This window comes from Plecotus auritus (genome assembly GCF_963455305.1).
Source record: "Plecotus auritus genome assembly, chromosome: 4".
In the NCBI taxonomy this organism is placed as follows: Eukaryota; Metazoa; Chordata; class Mammalia; order Chiroptera; family Vespertilionidae; genus Plecotus; species Plecotus auritus.
The window spans coordinates 100,192,210-100,207,323 of record NC_137775.1 but is presented as its reverse complement, the minus strand read 5'-3'; the positions used below and the strand labels follow the sequence as shown (position 1 = coordinate 100,207,323).

At 55.5% G+C, this 15,114-nt stretch overlaps 3 protein-coding genes across 27 annotated transcripts in view; 2 read left to right on the top strand and 1 right to left on the bottom strand.

Annotated features, from left to right (window-relative positions):
• Nucleotides 1-378: 378 nt before the first annotated feature.
• Nucleotides 379-6,038, top strand: PHF1 (PHD finger protein 1). Of its 2 annotated transcripts, XM_080664866.1 has the most exons (16): nucleotides 379-450; nucleotides 1,046-1,196; nucleotides 1,869-2,045; nucleotides 2,138-2,219; nucleotides 2,309-2,404; nucleotides 2,837-2,937; nucleotides 3,035-3,183; nucleotides 3,369-3,464; nucleotides 3,673-3,741; nucleotides 3,855-3,978; nucleotides 4,086-4,153; nucleotides 4,310-4,414; nucleotides 4,537-4,720; nucleotides 4,806-4,900; nucleotides 5,164-5,244; nucleotides 5,406-6,038. In XM_080664866.1, exons 3-16 carry the CDS (start codon nucleotides 1,887-1,889, stop codon nucleotides 5,692-5,694), a joined length of 1,698 nt encoding a protein of 565 aa, XP_080520992.1. In that variant the 5' UTR covers nucleotides 379-450; nucleotides 1,046-1,196; nucleotides 1,869-1,886; the 3' UTR covers nucleotides 5,695-6,038. The 2 variants fall into 2 exon arrangements, with proteins under 2 accessions (XP_080520992.1, XP_080520993.1); XM_080664867.1 differs by lacking the exons at nucleotides 379-450; nucleotides 4,537-4,720.
• Nucleotides 6,039-6,132: 94 nt separating this feature from the next.
• On the bottom strand, nucleotides 6,133-7,732 carry CUTA (cutA divalent cation tolerance homolog). Of its 14 annotated transcripts, none has more exons than XM_080666871.1 (7): nucleotides 7,628-7,732; nucleotides 7,493-7,544; nucleotides 7,020-7,360; nucleotides 6,796-6,855; nucleotides 6,659-6,704; nucleotides 6,456-6,536; nucleotides 6,133-6,358 (listed from the first exon to the last, which is right to left on the bottom strand). In XM_080666871.1, the coding sequence occupies exons 1-6, from the start codon at nucleotides 7,711-7,713 to the stop codon at nucleotides 6,483-6,485; spliced, it is 639 nt and encodes a 212-aa protein (XP_080522997.1). In that variant the 5' UTR covers nucleotides 7,714-7,732; the 3' UTR covers nucleotides 6,133-6,358; nucleotides 6,456-6,482. The 14 variants fall into 14 exon arrangements, with proteins under 14 accessions (XP_080522997.1, XP_080522989.1, XP_080523001.1 ...); XM_080666863.1 differs by having other exon boundaries at nucleotides 6,487-6,536; XM_080666875.1 differs by having other exon boundaries at nucleotides 7,020-7,228.
• A 2,009-nt stretch (nucleotides 7,733-9,741) lies between these two features.
• SYNGAP1 (synaptic Ras GTPase activating protein 1) overlaps nucleotides 9,742-15,114 on the top strand; it is a 30,538-nt gene continuing 25,165 nt past the window's right edge. For 10 of the 11 annotated variants that reach the window (XR_013960522.1, XR_013960523.1, XR_013960524.1 and 7 more), the window contains exons 1-2: nucleotides 9,742-9,843; nucleotides 12,982-13,103. Coding sequence is in view for 7 of the 11 variants with exons in the window: in XM_080666840.1 (XP_080522966.1) it covers nucleotides 9,777-9,843; nucleotides 12,982-13,103 (189 nt within the window). In the remaining 4 variants the exon portion in view is untranslated. The remainder of the gene's footprint in view (nucleotides 9,844-12,981; nucleotides 13,104-15,114) is intronic. The other variant, XM_080666834.1, reaches the window with a different exon arrangement.

The following is a 15,114-nucleotide window of genomic DNA, read 5'->3' as shown; positions in this document are numbered from 1 at the left end:
AAGAAGGATATTTTTCATATCTGTAAAAATGGGAACTGTGGATCTATCCACTCTACCCAGCATTTGTGTGTTTTTTAGGGCGAGAGCCACCTCTTTTCTCCTCGACAAGCCGTACCTTGGGGTCTGGGTGGCTTCAGCTCCCATACCCTTTACCCCCTTGTCCATATCTGGAGGTGTACCCACTAGTTCTCCACAGGCACCCTGAGAGGTGGGCACTGGAGCCCAAGGACGGGGCTGGTGCACCCTCCCACTCACTGCTGGCTCTTTCCTTCCGCCCTTTCCCGGTCCGCCCGTTCGAACGGCCTGGGCTGGCCCTGCCCGCTGCCCATTGGCCGGCTCTCGCGGCGTCACCGCCTCGGTACTAGCCTTCCTGCCCCGGGAGGGCAGGGCCCACGCAGGGCGGCTGACCCCTTGGCGCCAACTGACGACGGCCGCCGCCGCCCCAGAGAGGTGGGACTCGGCCCTCCCAGGTGCCGCGCGCGGGAGGGGTCACGCGTGCGCAGAAGCGCGGGGGAGGGGGAGAACTTGCACGGGGAGGGTGGGGCTGGGGCAAGGGCGGGCGCTGGAGGGAGGAGGGCGTGGTGGGGCCCAAGGGCAGGGTGAGTAGAGGGCGGGGTCCTGGACTGGAGGCGGGGCGGGACTTGGGGCGACCGGGGATTTGGGGGGGCAGTTAACCGATGTGGTATGGAACAGGGACCAGTCCAGAGACGGGCTGCCGGGAGGGGGGAGTCCCTCCTAACCCCAGGGCGGGTCTCCTTTCGGAGGCAGGGAGATTCGGGGCTTCGGGGATTCCCCTTCCCGCGGGTCCGCTTGTCCGCCAGCCCCAACCGCAGACAGGCCGCCGCAGGCTCCGCGCCCTCCGGGCCTGTCGGAGGTGAGGGAGGTGGGGTGAGGTGGTGCCCGTCCCCCGCCCCGGGCTCCTCCTCCCCCCAGTCCTCCCCTCCCACAGCCCTCCCCCTGAGCCGGCTCGTCCCTCTCTCTCCTCCCCTCCTTCCTCGGCCGCCTCCTCCTGCCGCTGCTTTGGCTGCTGCGTCATACGCCCCAGAGCCGCCGGGACGCAGGGGCTGGGCCTGGGGACCCCCCGGCCTCTGCCTGCACGCCCCCCGACGCCCAGACGTGCCCTCCCCGCGCGGGGCTTTTGCCTCGGTCTCCCGCGTCTGCCTCTGCCCGGCTCCCGGCGGCCCCAGCTGTCACTGGTGAGGAGGCGGCGGGAAGCGCTGGTGGGGTGGGGGAGGCGGCTGGGAGCCGGGGGTCGGCGCGCAGAGCGCGGGCGGGAGAACCTCGCCACCCTGGCGTCGGGTCGGGCTGGGCCGACTCCTGCCCCGGTTGGACTTGCGGTCATGGGTAGTGGAGCCCGGGACTGGGACACGCCCCCCTCCCGGGGCACTCAGGGAAGTTAACCCGAGGGTAGGGATCCCCGAATTTGAGGGTGACCTGACATAACCTGGTACCCGGATGATTATTCTAAATGAGACACGCGGGCCCGGGGAGCCAGCTGTTAATACTCTGGAAAAACATCTCCAAAAAAGCTCCCAAAATACATCTCTGGGTAACCCCAGTTATACCTCTAAACTGTAGGAGTGGTAACCTTTGCTTCTGCAATCATCGTTTCTGTTAAAATCTCAAGTCCAGGATAGAGTCCCAGGGGAGCTCTGGAAGCTGGGAAACTAGAGAACTAGGCTGGGGGTGGGCTGGTTAGGGAGAGAGACTAGTTGCAGAGCTGGAGTCCAGCTGAGGGGTTTCCTATCCAGCTGTCTCAGGGGTATGGAGACAGGGAGCGCAGTTGCTTGAGTCCTTGACAGAAAAATAGGCAAAGAAAGGAGTGTTTCTCAGCTTCCATAACCTCCTCACATTCTACTTCTGGCTAGGCCCCCCCCAAGGATGCAATGGCACAGCCCCCCCGGCTGAGCTGCTCCGGTGCCCCCCCACTTTGGGACCCAGCTTCCCCTGCTCCCACCTCAGGCCCCAGGCCTCGACTTTGGGAGGGTCAGGATGTGCTGGCCAGATGGACAGATGGGCTGCTATACTTGGGAACTATCAAGAAGGTAAGACCTTTGACCTCTGACCTGTCACCTTTCCCCCAGTCTCCTCATCTAGTTCTGATGCCCATTTTATCTTCTGTACTCACCCACTGCAGGTGGACAGTGCTCGGGAGGTGTGTCTGGTCCAGTTTGAGGATGACTCCCAGTTTCTGGTTCTATGGAAAGACATTAGCCCTGGTGAGACCCTAGAGGCCTGGGAGCGTGCATCCCATGGAAGACAGAAACCTGCCTAAAGGACAGGTCCATGACACTGTGTTCCCTCACAGCTGCCCTCCCTGGGGAGGAACTCCTCTGCTGTGTCTGTCGCTCAGAGGCTGTGGTCCCTGGGAACCGGTTGGTCAGCTGTGAGAAGTGTCGCCACGGTGAGAGCACAGGACACCTGAATGGTCTAGCTTGCCCTGGACATTCCAGGCTGCTCTGTCCCTTCCCACCAGCACTGGTCTTTATACCACCTGTTCTGGCCTGTCCCCCAGTCCTCCGCTCTAGCCAGTCTCTTCAACCCTGTAACCTCACTCCCTTCCCAACACAGGGAGAGGCAGCCATGGGGTGGGGATGTGTGAGCTTTGCAGGCAGAGGGTGGTTCAGATAATCTCTTAACCATATGGCCTTGGGCAAGTCTCAAAACTTCTAGGAGCCTCAGTTCCCTCACCTGTAAAATAAGGGTTAACCACCCTCCCCCCCAAACAGGACCATGGCCAAGAATTAAATGAGATAGATGACTCTTCCTCTCCCAGTACCTAGTACACAGAGGTTTACAATTCAGTAAGTGCTCTACCATCAATATCATTATTCAGCTTATCACCAGGACTGCCATGTTCCAAGGGCCCCAGCCCCTGGAGAGGGAGAGGGCACGTCCTGGGTCTGCCGCCAGTGCATCTTTGCCATCGCCACCAAGGTAAAGGCACCTTCCTTTTGGAGCTTCCCACCCACCGCCTCTCCCAAGCCTTTTCTTGCCCCACTTCTGAGGTGGCCTGTCCCTTCTGTCTCTGCAGAGGGGAGGAGCTCTGAAGAAGGGCCCCTATGCCCGGGCCATGCTGGGTATGAAGCTCTCTCTGCCGTACGGACTAAAGGGGCTGGACTGGGACGCTGGACATCTGAGCAACCGGCAGCAGAGCTACTGTTACTGTGGTGGTCCTGGGGAGTGAGTAATGAGGGGCAGGGGTTCAGGAACAAGTGATGCAGTGTGGTTGTGCAGGAATTCCCGGGGAATGGAGGAGAAAGAACAGGGTAAGCAGAGTGCTGAAGGGGAGGCAGTCGGTGGTGAGCAGGGTTTGGGGCAGTTAAGGGGGAGTGTCTGGAGGTCACTAGTCCTATGTGCCCCCTCAGGTGGAACCTGAAAATGCTGCAGTGCAGGAGCTGCTTGCAATGGTTCCATGAGGCCTGCACCCAGTGTCTGAGCAAGCCTCTCCTCTACGGGGACAGGTGAGACCAGGACAGACTCTCCGGGAGCCCAGAGAGCCCTCTTGATCTGCTCCACCCTCTCAGTTCCCCCACACCTGCCTGTCTCAGATCCATTCTCTTCACAGCCTCTGAAGTGTTGCTCACTAGTTCCCATCCTTGCTTTGTGAGCCCTACATAGCATGGTATAGTTTTCCCGTGTAAGTGTATTCTCTCTCTTGCCCACATCCAGGTTCTATGAGTTTGAATGCTGTGTGTGTCGGGGGGGCCCTGAGAAGGTCAGGAGGCTACAGCTTCGCTGGTGAGCTTGACCTCAGTGTAACTCCTCTCACCCTACCTGCCCCAACCTCCCACTCGGAACTCCCCTGGCTTTTGTAACGCTTCCACAACCATGACAACTCAATGTTTCTCCAGGGTGGATGTGGCCCATCTTGTCCTCTATCACCTCAGCGTTTGCTGTAAGAAGAAATACTTTGATTTTGACCGTGAGATCCTCCCCTTCACCTCTGAGAATTGGGACAGTTTGCTCCTTGGGGAGGTAAGGGGTGGTGGAGCTTTGAGGGTTATAGTGGAAGAGGAAGATGTGAAGAGAGGGGAGGAAGGGATCACTGCTTCCTTGACCCCATTTTCCCTCCTCTTCCCCAGCTCTCGGACACTCCCAAGGGAGAACGTTCTTCCAAGCTCCTCTCTGCACTCAACAGCCACAAGGACCGGTAAGTTGAAGGGAGGCTCCGAGAGACAATGTGGATATGGCAGCTTGGGAGGGAGGTGCTGCGATCCACCTGGACACCACCTCTGGAAAGGACGGAGGTCAGCAGAGGGGCCCTTTTCTATAACACTGACCTGTATCATTTCTCTCCTCACCCCAGTTTCATTTCAGGAAGGGAGATTAAGAAGAGGAAATGCTTGTTTGGTCTTCATGCTCGGATCCCTCCTCCTGTGGAGCCACCTACTGGAGATGGAGCCCCCACCAGGTCACTGGTCTAGGGAGGATGGGGAAATTCTCAGGGTATTAATCTGGGGGTAAATATATATGGAGGTGGGGGTCTTTGGGGTGTCCGGGAGGGGGCTGGGGGGATAAGGAGGCCTCTTACAGCTTCCCTTCAGGGCAGGGCCCTGGGGGAGGGGTTCCACGTCCCCTGGGGAAGCGCCGGAGGCCGGAGCCAGAGCCTCTGAGGCAGAAGGGGAAGATGGAGGAGCTGGGGCCATCCTCAGCAGTGCGCAGTCAGCCAGAGCTCCAGGAGCAGAGGCAGCGGGCCCCTCTGCAGAGGGCACTGCAGGTACAGAGGCAGAGGGAACCCCATGGGGCAAATGCTGGTATGGGGGATCAAGGGTTATCTCTCAGTCCTTTGCTCCTACTTCTAGGCCTCAGTGTCTCCACCACCCCCCAGCCCTAACCAGAGTTACCAGGGCAGCAGTGGCTACAACTTCCGGCCCACAGATGCCCGCTGCCTGCCCAGGTCAGTGCTTCTGCCCCCTCCAACCAGGTATGCTGCCCTAGAACCTCTCCTCTAATTGTCCACATCCTCTGGACTTTCTTACCCAGAATTCTCATTTGGCTACCCACTTTTTGTCCCAGAGAGACCTCTAGAACCAATGTCTTGTCCCCAGTATTGGTTGGGGATGGGGATTCCTCAGGGGTAGTGTTTAAGCTCTGCTGTTTTCAGGGGGAGAATGTCCTGTTCTGCTTCAGGTCCTGACTTTTCTCCCTCCCCAACCCTAGTAGTCCCATCCGGATGTTCGCTTCCTTCCACCCCTCTGCCAGTACTGCAGGGACCTCTGGGGATGGTGAACCCCCAGACAGGTGAGATTCTGCCCCTTTACCTGTGACACCCCTCTTTGCCTATGTGTTCTTAAGGTCCTCAGTCTCCAACCATTTCTTCATTCCCCTGATCTACTTGTGGTCTCCATTTCTGGTCAGTCCTTACCTGTCTAGCTGGACTCACAACTGCCTTCTCTCCCTAGGTCACCCCTGGAACTTCACATTGGTTTCCCCACAGACATCCCTAAAAGTGCCCCTCACTCGATGATTGCCTCATCACCCTCAGTCCCAGCGCCCTCCCCAGGTCTTCCTAGACGCTCAGCACTCTCTTCTTCCCTGTGCCGTAGTTTGTCTCCTGGGGCTGGGGGAGGAGTCCGAGGTGGGGTTGGCTATCTGTCCCGAGGGGACCCTGTCCGAGTCCTGGCTCGGAGAGTACGGCCTGATGGTTCTGTGCAGTACCTGGTGGAGTGGGGAGGTGGGGGCATCTTCTGAACAGCCTGCCTCTGCCCACCTCCCCATTCACACACACACACACCGGCACTTTTGTACCCTGACCTCAGACCTCACCTACAGCTGGGATGTACCTGGAGAGGTAGGGGGTAGTTTTCCTACTGCCCAGATGGAATCCAGGGGAGCGGGGGAGAAGAGGCTCTCTACTCCCTTCATGATTCCTGAGCTTTCCCCCACCCTGCTTCCCATTTCCTTTGATGTTATTTTGTTACAGCTTTTAAAATATTTTTAAAAATTATTTAACCCCTGGGGATGGAGACTGAGGAGGGGAAGGATGATAAAGGATACTGGGCTCTGTATGATTGAAATAAAGATAAACAAATCTGGCAGCTGAGTCATTCTGAAAGATGAGAACACAGGCACTAGAAGCACTTCAATCTTCCCAACCAAATTCACATACGTGACAAGAAAAGGCAAAGGCAGAAAGAACCAAAGGTAGGATTTATTAGGGGCCCAGTCATCTCTGCAAGTCAGAGGGCACTGACGTATATGAGGGGAACACGGCAGGAACAGGGCTCATCATGGTGGGACTGTGCTGGAGTCGGAAGCTGACTCTGTAACCTGGTGCACCCAATGCAGGTATGGGGAGTTCCCCTGCTCCACAGGCAGAGAGATCACCTCAGCCACTTCGTATGGGTGCACAGAGCTGTGAAATAGAGGGGGTGGGGTCATTCAAAGATTATCCAAAGGAGCCCAACGCCTCAGACTCCCCAGCAAGTCCAACCCCACATTACCCACCTTACCTCTGCCTGCCCCCCAGTTCAAAATTCTCACCGAACAAAATCTGTCAAAGCTGGAACCAAGGAACTTGGGGTTTTAATCATCTAAGGGGTGAAGACAAATGTGGTTGAATCCACCCATGGGGCTGATCTCAGGATCTCATGAAGGAGAGGGGTCAAAGAAGTCAGAGAATTGAGGTTTGGTGGGGTGGGGAAATGATTCTCACCATCAGCACCTCACTGTCCTCCTCAATCTTTCCTTTCCACTCATAGCTGAAAAGGTGAGAGCAAAGGTTTTCCCGCAAGGAAAAAGACCGCCAGTCAGCCCCTAGTGTTAGGTTAACCCCCAACTCCTCTGACTCACATGGATGTAATCTGAGGGATGAGGTTGACACAGGCTGCCAGGCGCTTCTCCACCACAGCCCTGAAGGTGAAGAGACACCCCATTCATAGCACACCACGACCCGGATTTTTGCACTGCCAGCCCAGGGTTTCCAAGCCCAGAGGCAGGAAGCGGCGGAGGGCGCCCTTCTTCAACAGCCCCAATTCTCCCTCATGGTCTTCCTCTTCCCACACTGGGGTCCCCACCTGGCGATCTCCTTGGCGACCTTCTCATTGGGGCAGGTAACAAAGGCTGCAGAGACCGAGCCAGGAACATAACCCGAATCCGAGGCCGGCGAGGGCTGGGCCGGGGGGCTTCCTGAAGCCATGGACAGCAGGGCTCGGGGTAGCGAGAGAAGGCGGGAGGCCACAGGCGGCAGCACCGGCATCCAAAGAAGCGACAGGAGCAGAGCGGCCTGGGAGCAGGCGGTGAATTCGGTGTCTCCCCACAAATACCACAGGCAACTGCACCCCAGAAACCCTTCGTTTGGACAGACACTCGGATTCTGCCCTCCCTCTTCTGCACCCCGAAGGAAAGGTCCCTGAAGCTGAGGGAGAAACGTGAAAAATTAACGCAAAGGCTCGGTTTATACTCTCTCCTTAGGGGCCAACCTCTGGGGTTTGGGTGCGGGTGGTGGTCCAGGCTTCCAGAACCGGAAGGGGCGGGGCCGGTCACTCACCCCTCCGCCGAGCAGGATCGCGGGAGCCCGCACCCCTCTCATGCAGCCTAAGCTAGTGGAGGAGGGTTGAATATCAAAGGCCACAAGTAACGCCGAGAAAGGGCCCCAAACCCAGGAAGAGTGGCCTCTACTTACCAGGGTGGTAGCCACGTGATAAGAAAACGTACACCACGTGACAGTGAGAGCTGCGCCTCCAGAGCCAGCCAATCCGGCCCTCGCATGACCCAATTTGCCCCGCCTCCTAGTGAGGGAGGAGCGAATGGGGAGCTGACCAATCCACAAAGGATCTGCAGCCGTGTACGGAAATGGCCCGCCCGTTTCCGGAACCGACCAATGGCAAGCTGAGGAGAGCCACGGCGGCGGTCCAATGTCATGTGAGGGGGGCGGTCCCCACGGACGGCGGTCTGTCAATGAGGTACATGAGGAAGCCATTCGCGGGCCAGCCCTGCAGGCCACGTGATGGAAGAGCTGGCGCTAGGAAAGCGGGGCTGGAGACCCCGCAGACTCGATGCGTCAAGTTGTAGAGTGGGGAGTCATCCTTAGTCCCCAGAGTGCACCTCACAACAGCCCCTACGCGGTTCCCGAGGCCTGAAGGTGGGAGGGTCTGAGAAGATTTACCCTCGGAGGGTGAAGAGAGCGCCCCCTGCCCTTTTGCTTAGGACTAACACTTGCCTGGGTTTGGGAATGAACAATGATAATCTGAGAAGAAGCCAGCTGTCCCTGGGTAGCGGGGAGTGATTAGGCCGGCACGGGCATGGCTAGACCATGGCTAGGTGAGGAAAGACGTCTTTTAGAAGGAGACCCTATAAATGGGATGGTGAAAATCGGGCTACAGGCGCCTCGGCCTTCTTAACTTGAAACCCCAAAGCTGGAGACAGACTGGTAAATCCGGGAAAAGTAGAGGTGAGGTTGGGGATATGGAGAGGACACCAAGAAGTAGTGATGGTCCCTTTGTCCCTATCCCCTTCCTATTTCACTCTCCAGGACTGGTCTACCTGTCAGCTTGGGTCTCCTTCCCTTAACTCATCCTCCTAGGAGCCAGGACCTGCCCTACATAACCTCCCTGGGGCGCAAGCACATCCTGTGACCCAAAAATGGAGAGGGGGGCCAATGAGAGGAGAGTGGTGGGAGGATGAAGCAGAGAAAAAGGCTCTTGCCACACCCTCTACCCAGAGACTCCCTCCAAGGTCCAGGGTCTCTGGCCAGCGGGGTGGGCATGACTGGCATTTCCCTGGCTGATACCAGAGTTCCTTCATGCCCACCTCTCTGGGGTTGGGTCTCCTTGAGAGCTGTCTCTGGTTTGGAGTTGTTTCTGAGATACATCTCTGTGGGGTCTTTTCCGTGTTTGCATTGGGGTTTCCTTTTGTTTTTATGTTTTAGGGATTTGTTTTCCTGGATCTGTAATCACTCTCTCTCCAAGGTTTTTCAAACTCTTCTTTATGAATCTGGGGTCGCCGAGTTCTCCATCTCTGCACTAGCTAAGTGTCTTCCTTCCTTCTTTCCTTCCTCCCTCCCTATCTCTAATCTCTTCCTTCCCCTTCTTCCCCGACTCCCACCCCAAGCCCGAGGTCTGCAGTTCTCTGTATCTGGGGTCTCTGATTGACATCTCTCTCTGCATCTGGGTCTAAGCCTCAGATCTTGGTCCCTGAAATAACCATTTGAGTCTACTGTCCAAGATTTCTGGGCTATGGAGAACTTTTTTGAGACTGGTTGCTCAGTTTTTGACCTTTCACCCCTTTCTCTAGGGGGTCTGTTTTTGCTTTTACAGAGGTTGAGGTCTGTTTTCCTCTAGATTTTGGACTTGTGTCTCAGATTAACACCTCCCCACACCTCACCTCCCTGGTGACAAGGTATCTTTCTCTGGGTCTGGGGTCTCTTGCTCTCAGGGTCTGGGATCTGCAGCTTTAAAACTGTTCTCTCTCCAGCGCGCGCGCTCTCTCTCTCTCTCTCTCTCTCAATCTCTCGTATTTCTGAGTCAGGGGTCTCTGTCTCTCTGATTCCCACTGGTAGGGGTGGGGGCTGCAGAGTCTCTCTCTCCTCCTCCTCCTGCTCTCTCCTCTCTCGCTCACTCCCCCGCCCCCCTCTCTCTCTCCCGGCTGCCGCTGCTGCCGTTGGCTCCCATTCTCCTCCTCCTCCTCCTCTCTCCTCCTCTCTGCTCCTCTCCGCTCCTCTCTCCTCCTCTCTCCTCCTCCTCTTCCACCTCCTCCTCCTTCTCCCCCTCTCTCTCCCCCTCTTTCTCTCTTCTCTTTCTCCCCCGTCCCCCGCCCCCTCCCTCCCAGGCCTGATGAGCAGGTCTCGCGCCTCCATCCATCGGGGGAGCATCCCCGCGATGTCCTATGCCCCCTTCAGAGGTATGGTGGTGAGGGGAAGGGGAGGGCCAGGGAGGGGAGGGGGAGGGCCAGTTAGGAGGGGTAAAGGGGGGAGGGGCAGGGGCAGGGCGGAGGAGGGGGCAGAGCCGAGGCCAAGGAGGGGAGCTGCTGAAATGGAGGGAGACAGGAGGACTAGGAAGACAGGATAGGAGCAGTGAGGAAGGAGGGATTGAAGGCCAGCGGACAGGGGAAATAGGGACCGGAGGGGCCAGGAAACAGGCCTTAGAGAGGGCTGAGGTGAAAATGAAGGGGAAAGAAGAGATCGCAAGAAAGGGTGGGAAGATAGGATAGGGTTGGATGAAGAGCTGCAGAAATAATTTTGAAGCTAAGAGATGAGGAAAATATCAAGGAAATAGAAGGGCAGAGTCAGGAGAGGGGCTGGGAGGGAGAAATGAAAACATAGGGTTGCAAAGAGGAGCCAAGAAGATGGGGGTCAGAATATGGTGGGGGTGGGGGGGGTCAGAGAATGGTATGGGATAGAAAAAGAGAGGAGGATGGAGGAAGAGAAGAAGGGGCCAGATGGAGAGAGAGGGAGGCAGTGTGTGTGGGGGGAGGAATAGAGGGTCCAGATGGAGGGAAGAGAGGAGAGGGAATGGGTTGGGGGAGGAGAGACCAGGGCAGGGGGAGGGCCAAATATGTGTGTGTTTTTGAGGGGGGAGGGGGAATACAAGTAAGATTGAGTGATGGGAGTAGTGGGGCAGGTTAGACTGCCCAAACCTCTTTAAGGCCCTTGACCAGGATAATGTAACCCCTGGGGTCTTATCTGCTTCATTCACTTCACCACTTTTACTCCCCTCCCCCATCTCCAATCCTTATTTCCATTTCCCCCTCCCTCCTCTGGTGTCCATCACCTATATCTTTCCCCCCATATGGTGTCCGTTCCTTATATGGGTCCCCCTTCTGTCCTTCCCCTTTATCAGTCACTTCTCTGGTGTCCTCTCTCTCCCTCTCTCCCACCTCTTCACCCCCTCCTTCTTGACCCCCTTGTTTTAGTACTCCTATTAGGTTCACTTCATTTCTTCTGCTCCAGGTCCAGTTGGGCCCTTCTGGTATATTTTCTTGCAGGGATTTGCCATCTTTCTACCTCCTCTTCTCCTCTATCCACCCGTGTTATTTGTCTCCCAGCCCATCCTCTATTGCCTACTCCGTTCCCCATCTTGTCACCACAAGCCTATGCCTACCCAAGTTCCCTTAACCTCTTATCATCCATTCTTTTTTACTTGTCTCCTCTACTTTTTGGAGTGTTGGAGATTTAGGGTGCAAAGACACAGGTTTTGATGGTTGGAACAGGGCCCACAAGCAACCCCCATCTGAGCCCTGTGGGATTTCTCATCCTAGTAAGCCTTTCCCCTTTCTCAGCTGTGTTCCTTTTGCATCTGCCTCCCAGACTCATCCTTACTTAAGTCCAGACAGTGTGTGTGTGTGTGTGTGTGTGTGTGTGTGTGTGTGTGTGTGTGTTTCCGGAGTTGCTCCTAAGCTAAGTTCCCTGTATCCTTCCCTGCTCCCAGGAAGAAGGTGCCCCCCTGAAGTCTAACCTGCCTCCCCGTGGCTGCAGTCCCTCCCATAATGACTATGTGTATCAACAGATTCCTCCTCTGGGGGTCCTCAGAGTCAGTGCAGTGGGCACGCTGCCTGCAGTGTCTGCAGCTCACAGCCTTGGTGATCTCTGGATCTAGAGGGGATCGCTTATAGAATCTCTGAGATGGCAGCGAGATAAGTGAGAGTTTCAAAGTGCTGGGGTTTCTAGATATCTATGTTCTGGGGATTCATCTCTGCCTCTGATCTGCAGGTTGGGTAAATTTGAAGACCATATTTGTAGACAGAAAGGGGCTAGATTTTTCAAAACTCTGCTATTCAGGGCATTCAGTTGGAATGAAGCTTAAAGATCAGATATTTTCCTGCAATATACCCATGAGTAATTACCCACAAGGTGACAGAATTTGATGTTTCTTCCTCTAAACTCTCTCACACTTGGATACCTTAAGCCTATTTTCTATCATTTTGATGTTACCAATTTGATTTTCCTCTTCCATTGGGCCTGTCCCCTGCGTCCCTGTGATGGTGTGCAGATGGGGGTTTAAAGAAGAGGCAGTTTGCAGGGATGGTAGCATGGGAAGAACATGGGCAACCCTTGGTCTGCTGTTCTTAGAAGTTTTGTCCCAGTTTTGGCCAGTCTTTGGAGCCCACTCTATGTCACAGGCCTGGATATTCCATTCTTTCCTCTCTTTCTTCTTCAAACTCCTCAACGTGCCTTGGGAAGGTTCCTAACCCTTGGGCTTGGCTTCCATCCTGTCCGTGGAGACTAGGTGGCGTGGCGGCAGGGCAGGGGGCCAGGGGCGCGTAATTAAATCTTTGATCTCTGAGCATGAAGTGGGGGAAGAGATCAATCCAGTTTCTATTCTCACTCCCCGGCCCCTTCACAGCCAGATGCTGACAAAACCCACTTAAAGAACCAGAACTTTTCCCAAATGTTGAGCAGGGTTGCGCTAGGAGAGGAGGGAGCAGAGCATAGAGGAAAGGCAGGAGGGGAGGCCTGCTCATGTCTCTGACTCTGAACAGGTAAGCTCTCTTTCTTCCCTTTCCAGATGTTTAGTTCTCAGAATCTTATGACCTACATGTTCCTACCCCCTCAGCTTTCCTCTTACTCTCTTGCAGGTGGGTCGTGCCACCTTTCAGGTTCTTGTCTTCTTTGGTTATTTGGTTGCACTCCCCCTTCCCAAACACCTGCCACCAACCTCTCTCTGTGTGTTTTTCTTCTGTCAGTTTAGCTGCCTCCACCTTTTTATTTTTTTGAAGTTGATGGAGAGTTCCTTCACTCTTTTCTGCCTTCAAATTTATACCCTTTGTCATGCTATAATTCCCCTCCTTGAACCACCCTTCCAATTTCTTTCTCCAAGTCGACAGAGCCCTGTGCTGATTCCCATTCCTCTTTTCCCCCAGACATAGAGGCTTATCTTCTGTTCTCTTACAGTTACCAGGTGCCTCACCCCCATCTGTGATCTCAAGGCAGGTGTGGTCCCCTTCTCCCACTTTGTGGACTCTCTTATTACCCATTTTAGGCCTCTGTCTCCCAAATGCTTAGAGCCTCCCTTACTGTTTCTGTGTGTCTCTGTCCCCCAGATGTACGGGGACCCCCTATGCACCGAACCCAATACGTTCATTCCCCATATGATCGTCCCGGTTGGAACCCTCGGTTCTGCATCATCTCTGGGAACCAGCTTCTCATGCTGGATGAGGACGAGGTGAGCAGGGTGGGAAGGTTGGAAAGACCACTGGGTAACATGGGGAATGTAGAGAGAAAGATGGGGAGAGCCCTCATTAGTGAAAGGGTGAGAGACACAGAGAAGACTGACAAAAGTGACATTGGCAAGCGGTGGAAGGAGGTTGGCCATTGAGATTTGGGCTGGGTTGTGAAAAGAGACAAGCATTCTCTCACCTTGGCTTGGGGGTCTTCGAGGGCCACATGAAGAGGAGACGAGGTTCTGAAGACTTGGGGGTGCCTCCTGTTTTCACCTGCCCACATTGTGGGATAGGTTAGGGTGGGAAAGAGAAACTGAAGGGTGAGGAAATGGGGATTGCTTTGGAGGGATCAGCTCCACAGTGATTCTCAGGAACCCTTCCTCTTCTACAATGAGCAAGACTCACTGCCTTCCAGTCCTTTTCCCATCATGGCGCAGCGTGCAGGGAGAGAGCCTTGAGGGACTCAGAGAAAAGGCAGGGGAGAGTGGGTTCTTTGGGAAACTGGGAGAGGCTGGAGGGTCCTGGGAGAGATGACAAAGGTCAGTGGATCTCGGTGGGGAGAGCGGTGAAGACTGGGAAGGCACCTGAGATCAGGGTTTAGAGAGGCACTGAGAGAGCTTTTGCCAGGGAATCAGGAAGGAACATAAGGGGGGGATGCCTGGAGACGAGGGGAACTGGGAGTAAGGGGAGTTGCCTAAAACAGTAAGTGAGATAGGGGCAGGGACTAGCCAGAGGGAAAGACATGACATGAAGAGAGGGTTCCTGTGGGAGGCGGTAGTCATGCAGGGTGATTAGAGAGCCAGGAGAGTGTGGGTTCAGATTTGGGAGCTGGGTCCACAGTGGAGGGTCCGTCAGAAGAAATGCCGGGGGGGGGGGGGCAAATGTGAAGGGTAGATGTCCAGATGTATGATTCAGGGAGTGGAGTGATTTGGGGGACCATCTTTAGAGAGTGAAAGGGTAGCTCACCAGACCAGAGAGGTGGTGAGAGATGTGCCCCAGAAGCTGTTGGGGAGGTTGTGTTTAGAACTGGAGTTGAAGTTAACCAGGGTTTCAAGGGATCTGTGGGGCAAGTGAGAGTGTAGAGAAATGGCTGGGTAGAAAGCTTTCAGGCCATGGAGTAAAGTCGAGGTATCGACTGGGGGAAGATGGTGACTTTAAAGGGAGCGGTGGTTTGGATAGTCGGTTTTAGGCATTGAGGGACATGAGTGACTCACTAGTGGTCACCAGTCTTGACCAAGGGTTTGGGGTCTGTAGGATGAATTGGAGAAACCAGAACCAATAATAGTGGGGACTATTGTGAGGTGTGAGGATGAAGAGGGAAGAAATGGATGGGGTAATGAAGGAATGAGAGGGGGGGACAGGTTGAGGGGACTTCGGGGACTGGTGGCCAGCAAGCTGAGGGGCAACAGGAGTGGCCAGAATCCAGTAGGAAGCGTGCGGGGGCAATGAACACGGTAGGGCCACAGGGTTGGGTTGTGGAACTGGGGCTGGGGCCTAGTGGGTGAGGAGGTTCCTTAGGGGCAGAGGAGATGGGAGGGTTGGAGAGGGGTAGGTTGGGAAGGAGGTGCAAGGGGGAGGTGGGGATGAGGTTCAGAGAGAAGAAAGGGAAGTGAGAGGTTGAGTTGGGGGTAATGGTAGAAGATGAAAGGTGGGGGGAGGTGACCAGGGCTTCCGGGGTGTGGAGAGGTTGGGTCCCAGCCTGGCCACAAGCCGGCCGTTCGGGCGTGGGAGGGAGACAAGCTGTGGATCCTGATTATAAATGCAGCTTCTGCTCCCCACCCGCTCCGTGACTGGCAGGGAGGGAGGGAAGGGAGTGCGGGAGGTGGGAGGTTGGGAGGAAAGCAGGGAGAATGGAGGACCTGAAGGTCAAGGGGAAAGTGCATGGAGTAGCAAAATCCGGAGAGCTAAGTGGGGTTTGGGAGAATTCCCTGGAGGATGTTTCAAAAGAAATGGAGGGAGAAGAGAGGAGAGTGGGACATGAGAGAGAGAGAGAGAGACTTGGGAGAGAAGGGA